The sequence below is a fragment of the Branchiostoma belcheri genome, unplaced genomic scaffold (genome assembly GCF_001625305.1).
Source record: "Branchiostoma belcheri isolate BF01 breed outbred unplaced genomic scaffold, Haploidv18h27 scaffold73, whole genome shotgun sequence".
In the NCBI taxonomy this organism is placed as follows: domain Eukaryota; kingdom Metazoa; phylum Chordata; class Leptocardii; order Amphioxiformes; family Branchiostomatidae; genus Branchiostoma; species Branchiostoma belcheri.
The window spans coordinates 1,150,536-1,167,050 of record NW_017804387.1 but is presented as its reverse complement, the minus strand read 5'-3'; the positions used below and the strand labels follow the sequence as shown (position 1 = coordinate 1,167,050).

General features: G+C 41.6%; 1 protein-coding gene across 1 annotated transcript in view; it reads left to right on the top strand.

Annotated features, from left to right (window-relative positions):
* LOC109485132 overlaps nt 1-16,515 on the top strand; it is a 48,297-nt gene that overhangs the window by 11,296 nt on the left and 20,486 nt on the right. The window contains 12 exon segments of the mRNA XM_019788565.1: nt 977-1,223; nt 5,211-5,223; nt 6,551-6,667; nt 7,820-7,833; nt 8,035-8,101; nt 11,138-11,310; nt 11,724-11,862; nt 12,333-12,428; nt 12,910-13,137; nt 13,910-14,006; nt 14,523-14,719; nt 15,502-15,623. Of these exon segments, the coding sequence (XP_019644124.1) occupies nt 977-1,223; nt 5,211-5,223; nt 6,551-6,667; nt 7,820-7,833; nt 8,035-8,101; nt 11,138-11,310; nt 11,724-11,862; nt 12,333-12,428; nt 12,910-13,137; nt 13,910-14,006; nt 14,523-14,719; nt 15,502-15,623 (1,510 nt within the window).

Below are 16,515 nucleotides of genomic sequence, written 5' to 3'. Positions count from 1 at the left end.
CCTCAGCATCGAGGCCATGTTGCTGAAGACACAGCTGCGCTGGGCAGGGCATGTTTCTAGAATGGAGGACCATCGTCTGCCCAAGATTGTCCTCTACGGCGAACTGTCTACCGGGCACCGAAACAGAGGAGCACCAAAGAAGAGATTTAAGGACTGTCTAAAGAAATCTCTGTCTTCGTGCAACATCGACCATAGTCAGTGGTCAGCTCTTGCCACTGACCGAGCTGCCTGGCGACATACAGTTCATGACTCAGTCTCTGCCTTCGAGAGGAGACGCAGAACTGCCCTCGAAGAGAAACGCAGTAAGAGGAAGAACCGCGCCGTCACGGCTCCAACACCAGACTCGTCACTTACCTGCAGCCACTGTGGCCGAGTATGCCGGTCACGCATCGGACTTGTCAGCCACCAGCGGGCATGCAGTGGGGGAGGGAAGGACCCTTAAATCTTCGGACACGAAGCCAAGCCAAGAAGAAGAACGTGGGGTGAAGCGGATTGTGTAGTTCGATTTTGTGCATGTTGTGTCTTCTGTATCCATTGGTTTACGTACCAACGTTGGACGTACTAACCACTAAGTATCTGATACCAGCCCAGAAAAGAAAAAGAAACAGTCATGCCTTCAAATATCAGAGTTATCAACCAAGAATTGAGGTATTCAAAAACTCGTATTTCCCCAGAACTATCGTAGACTGGAATTCGTTGCCACCAAGCACAGTTGGGGCATCATCACTAGAAAGCTTTAAACAACTTCTGCAATCAAATGTGCAAAGATTAAGTGTAACAAGTCGTTCGGTGTGATATAGCTAGCTACCGCCGCGCCGCGTGCCTGCGAAGGTGGTGTGTTACACCGAAGGGCGGTTATACCTGCTATACCGATACAGATACAGATACTGTTGTAACATTTAAAATCAGATTGAAATGTTTAACAAACTTTAAGACGGTGACATGAAATCATTTGTGTTCACTTTTTACCATGAAGGAATCCTACGCCATCTCCTATCGGCGGAGTCACGTGGCAGCCGTTCACCAATGAGAACAGATCCCATCTGGTGATTGACGGGCCGCTGTCGAATGGGCGGTTCCTCCAGACCAGGCGCATGGAACTCTGGAACAACGTCATCCGGAAAATGGCGGAAACGGACACCTGTCCGAACGACGGAGTGACCGGAAACGGAAACACGGTTTCCGCTACTGTATCCATAGTTTTCGTGACGTCTCTTCTGTTAGTAGCAACTTAATCAGACGTATGTTTCTTTGTAGTTTTTCTTTATAGTCTTTCAAATCGTAATTATTACAATCAACTTGCATGCCACATTTCCATGTTGACATAAAATCTGTTTAGCATGAAAGTTCATCTGTGTTGGTACAAGTCATTGTGAAGTCAGCCGAAAATTTGGAGTAAGTCCCAGTTCATTGTAGTGCTGGTAGAGAAAGTTGAGTCTTAGTCATTTCACAATAAAATCTGTTGATAGTTACCCAGGAATCATTACTTACATAATCTCGAGGTCTCAAGCAATTACACATATTACGGGTGTACAAACATGTTAAAATAGGTAAGGCTACATCAAGTAATTTGTATGGATGACATCAGCGCGCGCAATAGTTTTCGGCTGATTTTGGAAAAAAAAGGAAATTTTGTTGCCTTCTGACAGTGGTCAACATGCTGAAAATGGGCAAAGATGTCTGTTGCCATGCCGGAAGGTGGATGGCAGATACGTAACTATGAAGAGAGGAGACAAGAAAAGACTCTGATTTAATGCAGTGACATGTGATGCTGGCTGTGTATATGTGATGTTCCCACTGTATCAAAACCATTTGTACCATGATTGAGTAAAAAATTAAAATGCAGTAACCTTGTTTTTTTCGCCCGCTCGCATTAGATTTGGAGTCTGCGGAGGATATCATCCATAAAATTTATTTGCTGTGGCCTTAAAAACAATCACCGGCATACAATTCAAAAGCAAGCTAGTTATAAAGTTGAAGCCTTCTACAGTTAACCTACATAGTATTAGATTAGCTATTATCGTATAGTTTCAGAGCTCTAGGAATGGGTGCAGGAAAATTCGTGCCTCTTTGATGGTTGTATTTACGTTCAATACTGTACAGCTTTAAATTGCAATGTCGAGTCCAAATTACAAGAAGATTTAAAGCTGAATATGGGGGGTTGACTTGAATGTTCTTGTAATGTACTTCTTCATACTTGGGTACAATGTTGAGAAAGTAAGTGGAGTTTTCTGGAGGTAATACAACATGTAGCTATATATGATAAGGATCTTTGTTATTAAGTTACACGTAGTTGCTCCGTAATGTCTAAACCCCATGTCACACTCAATCTACTTGAATAACTCACATTCTTGTGCCCAAATTTGGCGTTCTCTACACAAGAAAATCCAAAATCCTACACAGAATTTCCGGCTTTCGGGGGTGGATACAAATATAGTATAACGGAACGGAAGTATTCATATATACAAGGACATTGCACACGCCACAGCGAGAGGTTTTCTACACAGAAATACCACATGAGTGACGTATTTTTTCGTATGCTAGGCCACACCGTCTTAATTTTATGGATGACATCCTCTTAAGACCCCCAAATTAGTGCGCGCGGGCGAATAAAAAAAGTCCGGCCCAAAATAAAAATGCTACTAAACCACAGGAATACAAAGCTGGTACTGTGAATTTGCGGAAGTACTTAGCGACGTATGTGACAAGCCGGCAATTGCTCACTTTTTGCGGAATTTATGAGTCTGCACTGTACGTATGTACTGAGTTCTTGAGTCGTGGAGCTTCGGCGGCTAGCCTGGGTGCCGTTCTCCAGAGTTACCACCGGCTCCGTATTGTCGATACTACTATAGTACCATCGACTACCCAGGCCTAGAGCCAGGCCAGAGCCTCGGGGTGTGTGATCTCTTGACAAGTATGACAAGTGGCGTTTTAACAGAAAAATGCAATCTAGAAATTCACTAAGAGAAAATTTTCGTTGCTAATTGTTGCTTGTTGTGTACATTTCTGTACATATAAAAATTCTGTACACCCTCGACAATATATCCAATATCTTTTCATAGTCTGAGCGGATTTTGAGACGATGAATTTTATCAGCTCTGTAAGATCAGTACAAGACGGTTTACAGAAGAAAGCCACCTGTCTAGTACGCTTCCCGGGGGGAAGACAATGAAAGTTGTCGCGTCGGAAATTAGTCAAGTCACACGGGTCGTCAGACAATACCGGTAGCCATGACAGTTAATTAACTACTCATCCTGCCGCGTCACGTGACCGGCAACACACCTGACTCGTCCCCAGGGTCACCCTGGTTATGACGTCACAAGGTTGTCTGACAAGTGGTCGGTCTAGTCAGGCGTAGCCTCGCTCGCAGACTTCTTCGCAGACTTCAAATTGGCCAGGTAGTATCCATTTGACATCCACTGGCCAATGTATACAGTCTGGCAAATGGATAGTGCCTGGCCAATTTTATACAGAATCTTTCTCTCATTACTCTATATAATAACGAAAACTTCTCTTCAATTGTATACAATATTATTTCCACAGTTTTAGATTTTTAGATAGAAAAGAAAAATTCACTTTCCTCATGAAACTCGATAATCCTCGCACTATAAGCTCCATCTGTTCTTACATTTACAACTGTCTTAAGAAGCGAGAAGAAGCAGAACCTGTGCATATGTAGTTTTACTATAGATATATTTTAGTCTACCATCGCTATTTACCGTGACCTGTTCTTAGTTCACAATGAGCAAAAAATGTACAATAAAGGTCTTTCGTTCATAATACAGTAACTGTCTTTGCGAGCACCGAAAGATCTGCTTGGATTCCCCCCCCCCCACACACACACACAAAAAAAACAACAAAACAAAACAAACACTTCTAGCCGCCCTTAGAAACAAACGCTCTCCAACTCGAAGCCTGCACAGGAGGCTACTTCAAACGAAGGCCAGGGGGAGAAAAAGATTGACTCAGCCGTTTTCTTCTTTCCTCTGTTTATTTTGACTGCCGCTGTCGGCTGGGTTTGTGGGAGGTAGACAAACAGTACAGCTACAAAGTGGGCGGTCATACATGACTGGACAGGATGTACCAAGGAAATCAGAAAAACATTCCTTGCTGAGTGATTATATCAGTAATCATAAGCGTCTTAAAAATTAATTAAAAATTAACTCTGCAACAGACACGTGTCAGCTTAGCCTCTACCAGGCTTCAGGAAAAGAGTAGAAATCGGCCAAGCAGACAGATGATATGTCAGGAGATTTGGCTCGCGCGGAGAGAAATGTTCAGGAGCGTCAAAATGTTCTCTTAGGGCAGACCAACTCCCCCGGTATGTTACCTGTCTATTTGACCGAGAACTCTTTCCATCCGCTTCCCGAAGCCTGGCAGATAGAGACTAGAGTTAGCTCACAGGTGTGCCCTATGTGGCAGAGACTGTCATTACCTTCGCCAAGAAGGTTATGGTTTCAGAGGCGTTCATGTGTCTGTCTGTCTGTTTGTCTGTCTGTCTGTAAACACGATAACTCGAGAAGGCTTGAATGGATTGTCTTCATACTTGGTAGGTTGGTAGGTCTTGATCAGACCTAGAAATAATTAGATTTTGGGCCCCCCTGACGGCTTGTTGTAGTACTGCAGCGGAACTTGATATCTCATGATCTGGACGTGCTAGTGTCACGAAATTTGGGTGCTAAGTAGCTCTTGTGCTGAGGAAGAAGTGGCGTAGGTTTGGGCCCCCTAGCGGCTTGCTCTGGAACTGCAGGGGCGTTTCCTTAAAAATATCCAAAAGAGGATAACTCACGAACCGGTTGACGGATCGTCATGATTTTTGGTATGTAGGTAGCTTAAGTGACGCTTGGCGTAAAGACTGTTCAGCCATAGCCAAAGCAGTAGGGCTGTTATCAATTGGGGTTTTACCATAGTTAGTATTTACAGAAGGATGACATATACATATGTATGAAATCATATGTACACACCACGTCATATGTATAATGAATATGCGGTTATTTCATTGACTAATAATCCCCATTTTCACTGATATAAGATTGTTTATTGTTTATTAAACCGATCTCCATTAGTTTGTACAGACTGAATTTCCATACATACTAATGATTCGTTATACACATTTACTACTACAACGTGATGAGGCTTAACTACATACTACTAACGTTACAACATGTCAAGGCTTAACTACATACTACATAAACACACACAACATGCAGGTTGTACTGAGAGGTAAGAGGTCTAAATATGAAAAAATTAAAACAAAGCTGAATATCCGGTGACATCATAATGAGTAACTATTCCCTTTCTCCATCACGAATGTCACCCTAATTTCTGACCCATGTGCTCTCTGCTGAAAGAGATGAAAATTGGGAAACAAAGATCTCTTCTAATTATAACCAAGAACTGTGAACATCAATGTTATTGGGTAACGTGTCTGTAGATAAAGATCTGTACTCAGCTTAGCAAGCGATGACATGTGTACATAACATGGAGTATTATAGACCGACCTTGGCAAATAATTCAAGTGAAAAAAAGCGCCTAGGCTACACCAATTTAATTTCTTGGTTAACGGATTCGCCCGCTTTTTTTTTGTAATTTGCAAATAAAAATAAAAATTCAGAATCAACTGCAAAATGCTCATATTTTGCCCTGAACAGTTGAAAACAGTACTTTTCTTCCTAGTTGTTACAGTTATTCCATCTTTCAATGCAGTGGTATCAATAAAAGTTCAAAATTCATTGTTTAAATTTTGAACCAGCCTGGTGAGTTGACTTCATGGCTCCTATCGTACCATTTTGGGCCATAATAGGATGCCTAGGTCTGTTTTTTTCGCCCGCCCGCTCCATTATTATTCTAGAAAAATCCGTTAACCAAGAAATTAAATTGATGAGGCCTTAAGCATCTAAAACAACAATCTACTACAAAATGGTTTAAAAGAAAAATCAAATATACAATTGAATCTTTCTGTTATCATTTTTAAACATTTTTTTAATCTTAGAAGTAAATACATGAAGAAATGTCCCGACAATAGAACGCCTAGGGGAAGGTTAGTACTGCTTACATGTGCGATTGTGAAGTTCCGTTATTACGGCGAACAGACTGCCTATTATTCCATCCTACGCACACAGACATACAAAAATGTCTAGGACTACCTGTTATGAGTCAACGAGCGCAACAATTAACGTCTCCTTAAACTGGTGTGGGTAAACCTGGAGCGTTATTTCAGTCGACAAGCTTACAAAGTGTGGCACGGAGTGTGTTCCGAGAAATCTACAACACCGTTTTCGCAGGAAATTTAGGAATCCGAAGAAAACCAGGTATCCTGTTTAACGTAAATATTGTCTCACCTGCTTTTTGTCCCGAACTTCAGCCTTCTAAAAGGTGTTCTTAAGGGGAGCGTGGCAGGACCGTGTCTTAAGAGTAAACCGTTTACTTATTTGCCAAGGAAGCATCGCGAGGAGTTTGTAGTTGGAGAAATAGTTGTTGAATTTTAATTCGGGCTTCACCGTTCAACTCAGCTTCGCCCAGGCGGCTGTTTGACTTTCTGGACACGGAGAAGCAGAGACAGCGTCTGTCGGTCACAAAGACTCCCCACAGCGCGACCCGGCTTGTTTACGGCCAAGTACACGGACCACATCACGGAACTGTGTCTTTTAAAAACAGCACAAGACTTGTATTGAAAGGTAAGACTGGTTTTTTTTTTTGTGGTGTGTTTCTGAAAGTGGACTTAATTTTCTACCCGTGTCATGTAGATTTTCACTACTACTATACTTCATGTATTGGTCCATACGTACATGGTATTTCTTTTGTTGATGATCGTTTGGTGGTATCGGTGTTCACAGTGTATGATATGCGTATAACGCTTCTGTGTAGAATGGGTGTCCGTTCGTCATATAATTCATAAACCAGTTTTTCCATGCTTTTTTTATTATCCATGAAAACGTAATAGTCTCAAGCCGTATCTGTGAGACAGTTCAAGCCTCTTTTATACTCCTTAATACAGAATTGCACATCGAAACTATTCTGTACTACCGCAAGATTCGAACAAAGTCGTCATGTGTATTGTATGCTACAAACTAAAATGGCTAACGCCTTCTGGAGCCGTCCCCACAATGACGCTAGTTTGACATTTTTTAATGGACGTGACCCGCATGTTCACCGTGCATGAATACACCCAGACAAGGCTGTATACCACTTTTACGATGACGCATGTCGCCCTGCCGCATCTGCCTCCTAGTTTTGCAAAAAGACCACACGAGAGACAACGTGTTGATTCTCCCCAGGTATTCAGGTGTCTGACGAACTGTTCAGGCTTAACAAAACCCCCCGCGGGTACTCAGTAATCATGCCTGGGACAGGGCAGACTTCGGCCCCCATTTTGCATACGTCCGTGCCCCGCGGCATCCAAACGCACTCATTTTTGAAAAAAAAAAGTTACTTCAACTCGTATTACTCCTACCTATTTTGGTTTCTGGTTGCTGAGACGTGCCTACTGTATAAATCTGACCTATAGATAAGAAACATTTGGTTGTAATCGTGAGTTTTTATGGTTAAAGATGTTTTGCGTTTGGATGCCGTCATTCTGTTCCAACCGCTTGAGTTTTGAATGACAAAGACCGGCCCCTTTGCCCCGCGGGAAAGTTTTACCCCGCCGGTCTGGCCTCTCGTCTTTCACCCGCGGAACAACAGCGCGAGGAGGAAGCTCGTCCGCCGCTTCTGTAATCTCTGATGATTCATACGGTCGCGTCTTGTCTTCTTTTCGTTATAAAGTAGCGAATGCGCTTTACTCTTCATTTCAAGGAGGACACTGGACGCGAGGAAAAAGTATCTAAATTTAAGGTTTGTTCTTAAGAATTTAAGGCTTGTCTCAGATTAATAGCGGTAGGACTTGGGGGTTAACTTTTGTAAGCATTCCCGAGTTTGGGACAACGTGTATCTTTTGTACTCTATATTTATCTCGTGGTCAAAGTGCAAACATAGGCTTTTTATGTTGTGAATCTCATTATTCTTAAGGCCTTACATGTTTCTTTTTTCCCACAGATGAAGTGGAGACAAGTTTGGGCGGCCACGTTGCTTGTAACGTGTTTTACGTGCACTGCGAACGCAGGTAAGACATTTCAAACAATTCTAATACAGTTTTATTTTGTAACGTTTAGATGAAAGCCTATGTTTGAGTAGCCTCCGTAGCAGGCATATAGAACTGGGGGTTTGGTGATCTTCGGCTGTTTTCTGATTAGCCCAGTTCTCAAAAAAACGGGGGTAATTCAACCAGGATGGCTATGTTGTCTATATGCAATCAGAAAATAGCACATAAAAGCTCCCAAAGACGCTGAAGACCCCCAGTTTTTGGCATGCTATGGAGGCTAATGTTTGAGTCGGAATGGAAAGTATTCATCGCCAGTAGTTTATGAGTTGGTTGAACGGGCCCACATGAAACGCCAGGGTCGCGACAGAACGTGACTTTGTTTTCAACACGTTTCCAAGCGTTCACACCCATCGCTTGAAATTCTGGACGCATGGATTGTTCTTTTCTGTGAGAACTTAAATGCCGTGTGGGGGAAAGAGTTGTACTTCCTCTCGCCAAGGCTGTGGAATTATAATTCTAAGGTTAGGCGCCAACAGTCTACGAGGCTTTGGTTTCATACTTTCTTGTAAAATCGTAGCGTTAATGGCATTCAATGTAATTTCAGGGCGACAAAACTGGATTTTCAAAGTCAATTTTCTGGTCATTCTTTTAATGTAGTAAAAGTTGAATCAATCCTATCCAAAAGCATACTGATATCTGTGAGGTGAAAATGCTTTGTTGCAGACAGAAAACGGTCGCTTGTTTTGTATGGTAGGCCGATTCTAGCTTTTTATGGGCGGTACCCAAAAAAGGGGCCGACCCCTTACTTACTTGTTTTTGAGCTATTTCAAATGCTTTGTATGAAATAATGAAAAAAAAGTGCTAAGAAATGGCAGTAAATGTCAATATCAGACAAATTTCCTCATCCAGAATATTTTTTATTTTGTCGGAACATTACCCTGAAATTACATTGGATACTTTTAAAAGTAGCTATTTTCGTACACCTGATTAGCATGAATTCGAAGATAGTTTGCATAATTAAGATTCCATGTTAAATAAGAAAAGGTATAGTTGATTGATAACTTATCATCTTAATCCCGAAGGCCTTAAGACAACTTGGAATATCTACATAAGTAATCTTGTCCCTATGGGGCGTACCATTATAATCTAATAGGGGTGACAGGATGGCTTTTAGTCCATTCAGGTGGTAATACTATGAAATAACATGGTTACAGAAATATAGATCTTAATATAAGGGAAAGTGTAGAAAAAAATAGGTAAGACATTCGAAACAACATAAAAGTACTGAAAAACACAATTTGATTATTCATCTATTTCTCGTAATTTATGTCATGACCACTTTGCAAGCTATTGTTGTAGAAAATACATGTACATGTTCGCCGTGGATTGGAAATTGTAGGTTTATGACCGGCGATCTCTTCTGGTATATGATTTCTTCTATCTGGCCAATTAAAAATACTTTCCAACAACCATTTGAATCTGGCAAAGAAGAAAAATTTGACACCTGATACAAAGAAAGACATCTGCATTTTTTTGTAGTCTGAAAAGAGGGATTTTTATGTCTCATGGGCTTTTTGATTCTTCCTTTGGGACTTGTAAGAATATCTTGCCCCGCCACTTTTTTTTCGCTCATTGGAATAAAAAAGGGAGGCTTCTGATTATAGCGAAGATAATCTTTCTCGATAAAAAGCCACTTGGAGCAGCGCTTTTGAAAATCTAATAACATAGTCATAGAAATGTGAGCAAAAGCTACATTTGTATGTTTTATACCAAAGTGCTGTTATAATCATAGTATCCTATCTCTTATTTCCTTGATTCTCCTACTTTCCTCATCCTTGAATGTGTATTCTGTCTTATTTTGTGTTGTCTATTCAGCGGCGCCACTAATATAAACTTTCTGTGTTTGCATTAGTTCTTCTACCCCCTTGCCAAAATGCATACACACACAGACACATAGTAACAACACATGGTACTGTGTGTGTGTGTGTGTGTGTGTGTGTGTGTGTGTGTGTATGTGTGTGGCCGGGGAGCGAGCGGGGTGGGGGTGGGGTGGGTGTGTGTTTCAGATATAAGTGGTGTTTCATGGTTAAGACGCCAAAAAGACAAAGTCTACCACGAAACGCCTCTAATACGACTAAATATGTAAAGAAATTCACTTAGTTTTTTTCCCATTTGAACGAAATGTTGCTACGCAAAAACCATTCCATTGCATCGTTTACGCAGCCCCCAAATGCCATTCCATTGTAGTCTCCACAATACTTCTTTTACAGGCTGAATAAATCGTAGAAATCGGCCTAAAAAGGGTATCAATTGGCAAGAGAAGGTAGCCGGCTATCGACGATCAAATTGGACTGCTTGCGACTAATTCCATAGTTGGCCAAAAAATGGGGGACGTACAACACAACCCGATGCAAAATAACTTTCTTCGTAGAGTTTCTGTTGCTAAGTAACAAATTTACAAACAAACACACAATGTGCACGCTGTTGTGAGAAACGCCCTCGAATGAAGCTCCCAGCTTCTCACATCGTGATGACCGTTGTCTGCACACACACACCTGGATGCCACGCCCTCATTATCATGGCATTGCGTACAGCTTAAAGATTTATACATATCTACATCTGAATAGCCGGTAGAACCGACCCTCGGCGTAACACACCAGCTTCGAAGGCACGCGGCGCGGTGGCATATTACACTGAGTGACTTGTTACACTTAAACTTTGCACATTTAACTGCAAGACCTGTTTAAAGCCATCTAGTAATGTTGTCCCAACTGTACTTACCGTGTGCGAGTTCCACTCTACGATAGTTCTAGAAAAAAAGTTTTTGAACACCTCAATCCTTCATAACTCTGATACTTGAAGATATGACTGATAATATCATAATGTTCTTTTCTGAGCTGGTATTAGAATCCTTAGTAGTTACGTACATAAATATGCAGAAACGATTTCATTTTCACGCTAATAACTACGTCAAACGCTTAAGATTGTGATTACATTTGCATTTGTATGTTTGAATTAAAAAAAAGACAGTTTAATCACAACCGTACGTGTTCACAGTGGTGCTCGGCAATGAGGAGGTGGTCACGCCGAGAATCATCGTCCAACCGGAGGACATCGTGTACGACCCGTCCTCCTCCACCCAGCGGGTCACGCTGAACTGCAGGGGGGAGGGCATCCCCGCGCCGCAGTACCGCTGGAGGAAGAACGGACAGGAGCTCAACGTACAGGCGGTGAGCGCCACCTGACGATTCATGATGAACATGCACTTCAAAAATCTAGACTATAAAATGATTATACATAGCAAAATTGTGGATTCGGAATCAAAATAATGCAAGCTTTTTTCCCAAGCACTATTTGACAAAATCAAATACTGTACATTGTATCTAAAGCCAAGTAGTTTTGTGGAGTCAAAAAATGCAAGCTTTTTTTCAAGCATTTTTGACAAAATAATAGTTTTGTTCCATGATGTTTTAGCTTCTTGCGAAGTCATTGTTCTGTCTTCTGAGACAAAAATGATATTTGGGTCACATGTTTATCCCATTGTATTATTACTTTGTCTTTAATCACTTTGTTTGCTGTTCGGATTGAACTGCGAGCTTTTTCAAAACTCTAGCATATCTAAAATTCTTCTTCCCTGCTGCAGGATGAAAGGCTGACGCTGATTGGTGGAAACCTGGTGATTGACAGCCCACAGAAGGACCGTGATGCAGGACTGTACGAGTGTCTGGCCTTTAATGACCTCGGCATTGTGGTCAGCAGGCCGAGCAACCTCACGTTTGCCTGTGAGTGAAATTATAAATTCAAAAGTACCGGGCTTTTCTACATGCAGTTTGATCTCCTGCCCAATGTAGTATCCCGGCCCAATATCTCTACACCGATACATATATATTGTAAATACAGTACATCTTATTTGCAAGTCTTTTTTTTTTGAAGCTATAGAAGACGAAGTGTCCCACTTTTTTCTGCAAGGAGTGGGTTTTGGAAGTTTAACAGGTTGTAGTTAGTAAAAGTTTAGAAGTTTGAAAGGTGATTTTTGGTGGCATGAAAAGGTGACATCAAAAGATTTAATGAGTATAAAACGACTTATACGACCTCATCTTGTAAGAAATAAAAACTAACTTAAGAAAACTTACTTAATGAAAACATTACATGCATCTGCACCTTTGCATCAGAAGCCTGCCCTATCATGTCCACTATTGGACAGCCTTGTCGACGATTTTACTCATCTGTGATACCCGTTTGTCTACCATAGTTGTGGAACGGTTTTCGACGGACCCACGACCCGGCATGACTGTACTGGAGGGACACGGGGCCAGACTGGTGTGTAGCCCGCCAGAGGGACATCCCGGTACGGTGTATTCTTCTTCTCTGCGTCAGACCCCTAGCGATTCTTGACTTAAACTGCACATACCAACTGAACCAAAATTTTCAGTAATGTTGAATGTTTGCAACAAAACAGTTCAGTTCAGTTCAACAAAACATTACGCGTAATCTTTCGGCTCTCCGGACCCAATATACTACTTTCTTCAAAAGAAAGAAGTCAAGCTCTTTAGGAAGATTTAAAACGCTATAACCATATAGAAGAAAAGTGCTGTTTTCAACTCGAGAAGGGACAACGAGAAAAAGCTTGTTGGTTTTATATATTTCTTTTTTTAGCATTGTATACCTTAGACCTGATGTTAGCCTTTCTTTATTACTATTGTTGTAGTACTCTCTAGTACATTGTACTTTGTACATCCGTGCATTTATCCCCCCGGGAATGAACATGCAATAAAGTTTCATTCGGTATATGGGTATGGCGTTTTAAATTTGACTGTTGTTACTCGCAGGACTGGTGTTCCATTGGGTGAAGACTCAGTTCCCGAGTTTCGTGGATCAGGACGACCGCGTGTTCGTGTCGGAGACCTCGGGGGACCTGTACTTCGCGCAGGTGACGGAGTCTGACGCCGGGCAGTACCACTGTCTGGTGCAGAGCTCCACCGACCACTCGCCGCTGAACGAGATCAACATAGAGGGCCGCTACAGTCCGCCTATCACCCTCAGGGTCACCAGGAGACGTGAGTTCTACATGGATACTACCAGTAGTACAGTGGCAGTAGTAGTAGTAGTACTGTTAGTAAGTAGTAGTAGTAGTATAGTAGAAGTAGTAGAATTAGCAGTAGTAGCAGTAGTAGCTGTAGTAGAAGTAGTAGTAGTAGTAGTAGTAGTAGTAGTAGTAGTAGTAGTAGTAGCAGTAGTAGTAGTAGTAGAAGTAGTAGAAGTAGTAGTAGTAGTAGTAGTAGTAGTAGTAGTAGTAGTAGTAGTAGCTGTAGTAGAAGTAGTAGTGGTAGTACTACTAGTAGTAGTGGTAGTAGCAGCAGCAGTAGTAGTAGTGGTAGTAGTAGTTGTAGTAGTAGTAGTAGAAGTAGCAGCAGCAGCAGCAGCAGCAGCAGCAGCAGCAGCAGCAGTAGTAGTAGTACTACTACTACTACTACTACTACTACTACTAGTAGCAGTAGTAGTAGTTGTAGTAGTAGTAGTGGTGGTCGTGGTGGTGGTAGTACTACTAGTAGTAGTAGCAGCAGCAGCAGTAGTAGTAGTAGTAGTAGTAGTGGTAGTGGTGGTGGTAGTAGTAGCAGTTGTAGTGGTATTAGTAAGTAGTAGTAGTAGTGTAGTATAGTAGAAGTAGTAAGAGTTTTTACTTTCCATTTTTTCAACAAAATGAGCATTTACTTGATCTATGTAGTAGTACTCTTGTAGTAATTGTGCCAGTGAATCAGCTGGGTGTACTTTGAATGACATAATGTTTCAAGCGTCTGAGAGAACGGTTGTCTAACTGTCATTCCGCAGCGCCAGGCCAGGTGGCGCCCCAGCTCGCTGTGTCCGAGAGGAGCGTGTCGGCTCTGCGGGGAACGACCGTCAGAATGGAGTGCTTCGCGTACGGAAAGTAAGTCAACAAGTCAAGCAGTATTTACACAATACATACATAACATTCTAATAGTGGGGTCGTGTGGCGTAGGGACAGAGTGCTCGACTCGGAACCAAGAGGTCCCGGGTTCGAGTCCTCACACGCCACCGATCTTGTGCCCTTGGGAAAGGCACTTTACACGACTTTCCTCACTTCGCTCAAGTGAAAATGAGTACTGTATTGTCCCCTGTGTTGGTGGCGGCATTAATATAAGTTGAAAAAACTTGAGTGTGCCGTCACCACGTCTTGTGATTTTATGCTGGAATATATAAAAAACATTCTAATATCCTAATTAAAAATGTTCACTCTTAAATGCACTTATAACGTCCTTCTCAAAGAATGAAAATACGTTGTACTATATGATTTTTAGCATCAATCTGTAAAGTATATCGGACACTTTTCATGTATGTCAGGGTGAGGTGTGTAAAGGTATAGCGGCTTATATTCATAATCGATATGATTATCAATATATTCGATGTTTCCCTTCTCCATCAGTCCAGTTCCGCGGATCAGCTGGAGGCGTCTGGACCAGTTCGGAGTGGAGATGCCTCTCCCGTCTAACCACTACCTGGACAAGTGGAACCAGGCTCTCATCATCACCAAACTGGACCTGCAGGACGCGGGGTTCTACGAGTGTACGGCCGCCAGCTCTAGCGGCACCGCCTCGGGTTCCACACAACTCATCGTGCAAGGTAGTTTTTAATTAGCTTAAGTGATGATTGACATAAGTATGTGACAATTATGCAAATATGGATGTCACTTTGCACTATTTATGAGGAAATTTTATAAATCAGCTGCATTACATGATAAAACTACTCAAGCTTGTGGCATATGTAATTGCGAACAAGAGAAACACAGGCAGATATTGATTATGTAAATTAAGACCTAATTTGTATAATCACAGTCCGTGACAGAACCAATCACCGACATGGGTCTAAAGACAGCATTTTCTGTTACAAGGCATCTAAATTTTCTGCAAAAATTACACGAATGATCTAATTTGCGATTGTACGACGATTTTAAAACGTATGTGATCGGGCCCGAGCGTACAAGTAGAAGAACGGTGATGAAGTTCTAGACCTAGAAATGAAAATGGACATAACACTGTAGTAAACAAATCTAAAGCGCTAAGTACTTGACTGAGGGATTTTCTTTAAATCTCACAAATTAAAATTTCAACCTGATTCTCTAGCACATTTACTAGTTACAATTTGTAAAATGGGGCAAAAGACAAATTAAGAGAAACAGTAGTACTAGTGGTTTGTTTGTACTTTTAACCCTATGAATTATCATATACTTAGTGACAAAATGAGCTTAGGGGGTTAGCTCATTTTTTTCACTTCTAAGAGAATTACTTTTACTTCGTACTATCTGAAAAAATAATTTGCCACCCCTCCAACTCATTTTTTCACTATATTAATGGGCTTCGTACTAGGGAAAAATAGCTCTAACGTCACTATTTTCGTCTCTCTAGGTGTTCCCCAGTTTCTGCAGGGTCTGTCCAGTCAGCATGTAGAGCTGGGCGGCAGGGCGCACTGGGAGGTCCGCACTGACGGGGACTACACCGTGTCGTATACATGGCTGCACAACGGACAGGTAACATAGAACATTCTGTAGGCAAGAATTCTGTAGGCAACTATTATAGAACATTCTGGAGGCAACTATATTCTGTAGGCAAGAATCTGGATGAGCAGCTATGACAGAGGTCAGCATTCACCAATTGCACACTTCCCATAATAAGACCATCCCCCCTTCCCCCTTCCTCGATGTAATATTTCCAACAAATTCTATCGACAAACTGGTCAACTATTGTTTTGAATTATTTATCTAGTATAAAGAACATGCCATAATTGCATTTTTGTTGGAATTAGAGAAAATGACGTACCTTCTATCGTTCCACCTTCTACCGAAGACTCTCCTACTCGCACGGTCGCATGCATTACCGAGTTGACAATTTGTTGAAAATAGTACATCGAGGAAGGGGGAGGGGGGGATGGTCTTACGTCATATCCCTGCATATCCGTGACCGTTACTAGGCATTATGGGAAGTGTGAAATTGGTGAATGGAAAATAACATCTGATTCAGCAATCAACATAGTGTTTTAGCCAACGTTTTTTCCGGTCTTCTCAATTTTGTCTGCCGTAAAATCATGTCTATTGACGATCCATTTGGATCATCGGGGACATGCTTCCCAAGGAAAATTCTGAAATCTTAACCCTCTGAAACGCGTTTCCCTTCCCTTTTAATAGAGGGGCAAATTTTGCTGGTAGACTATCTTAATGACATTATTTGTCCATATCTTTACACGCCTATAATTTTTTGTCCATCAAAGATGACGGATAGGGCAAAATTTTTGTCCATCATGAGCAGCAAATTTCCGTTAAATGACGGAAAGACAGACCCTAACATGCGCTAGGACACTGAATCAACATTTTCCTAAAACCAATAGAGATACATTAAAACAGTCAAAGGGCTTTAGTTACAATA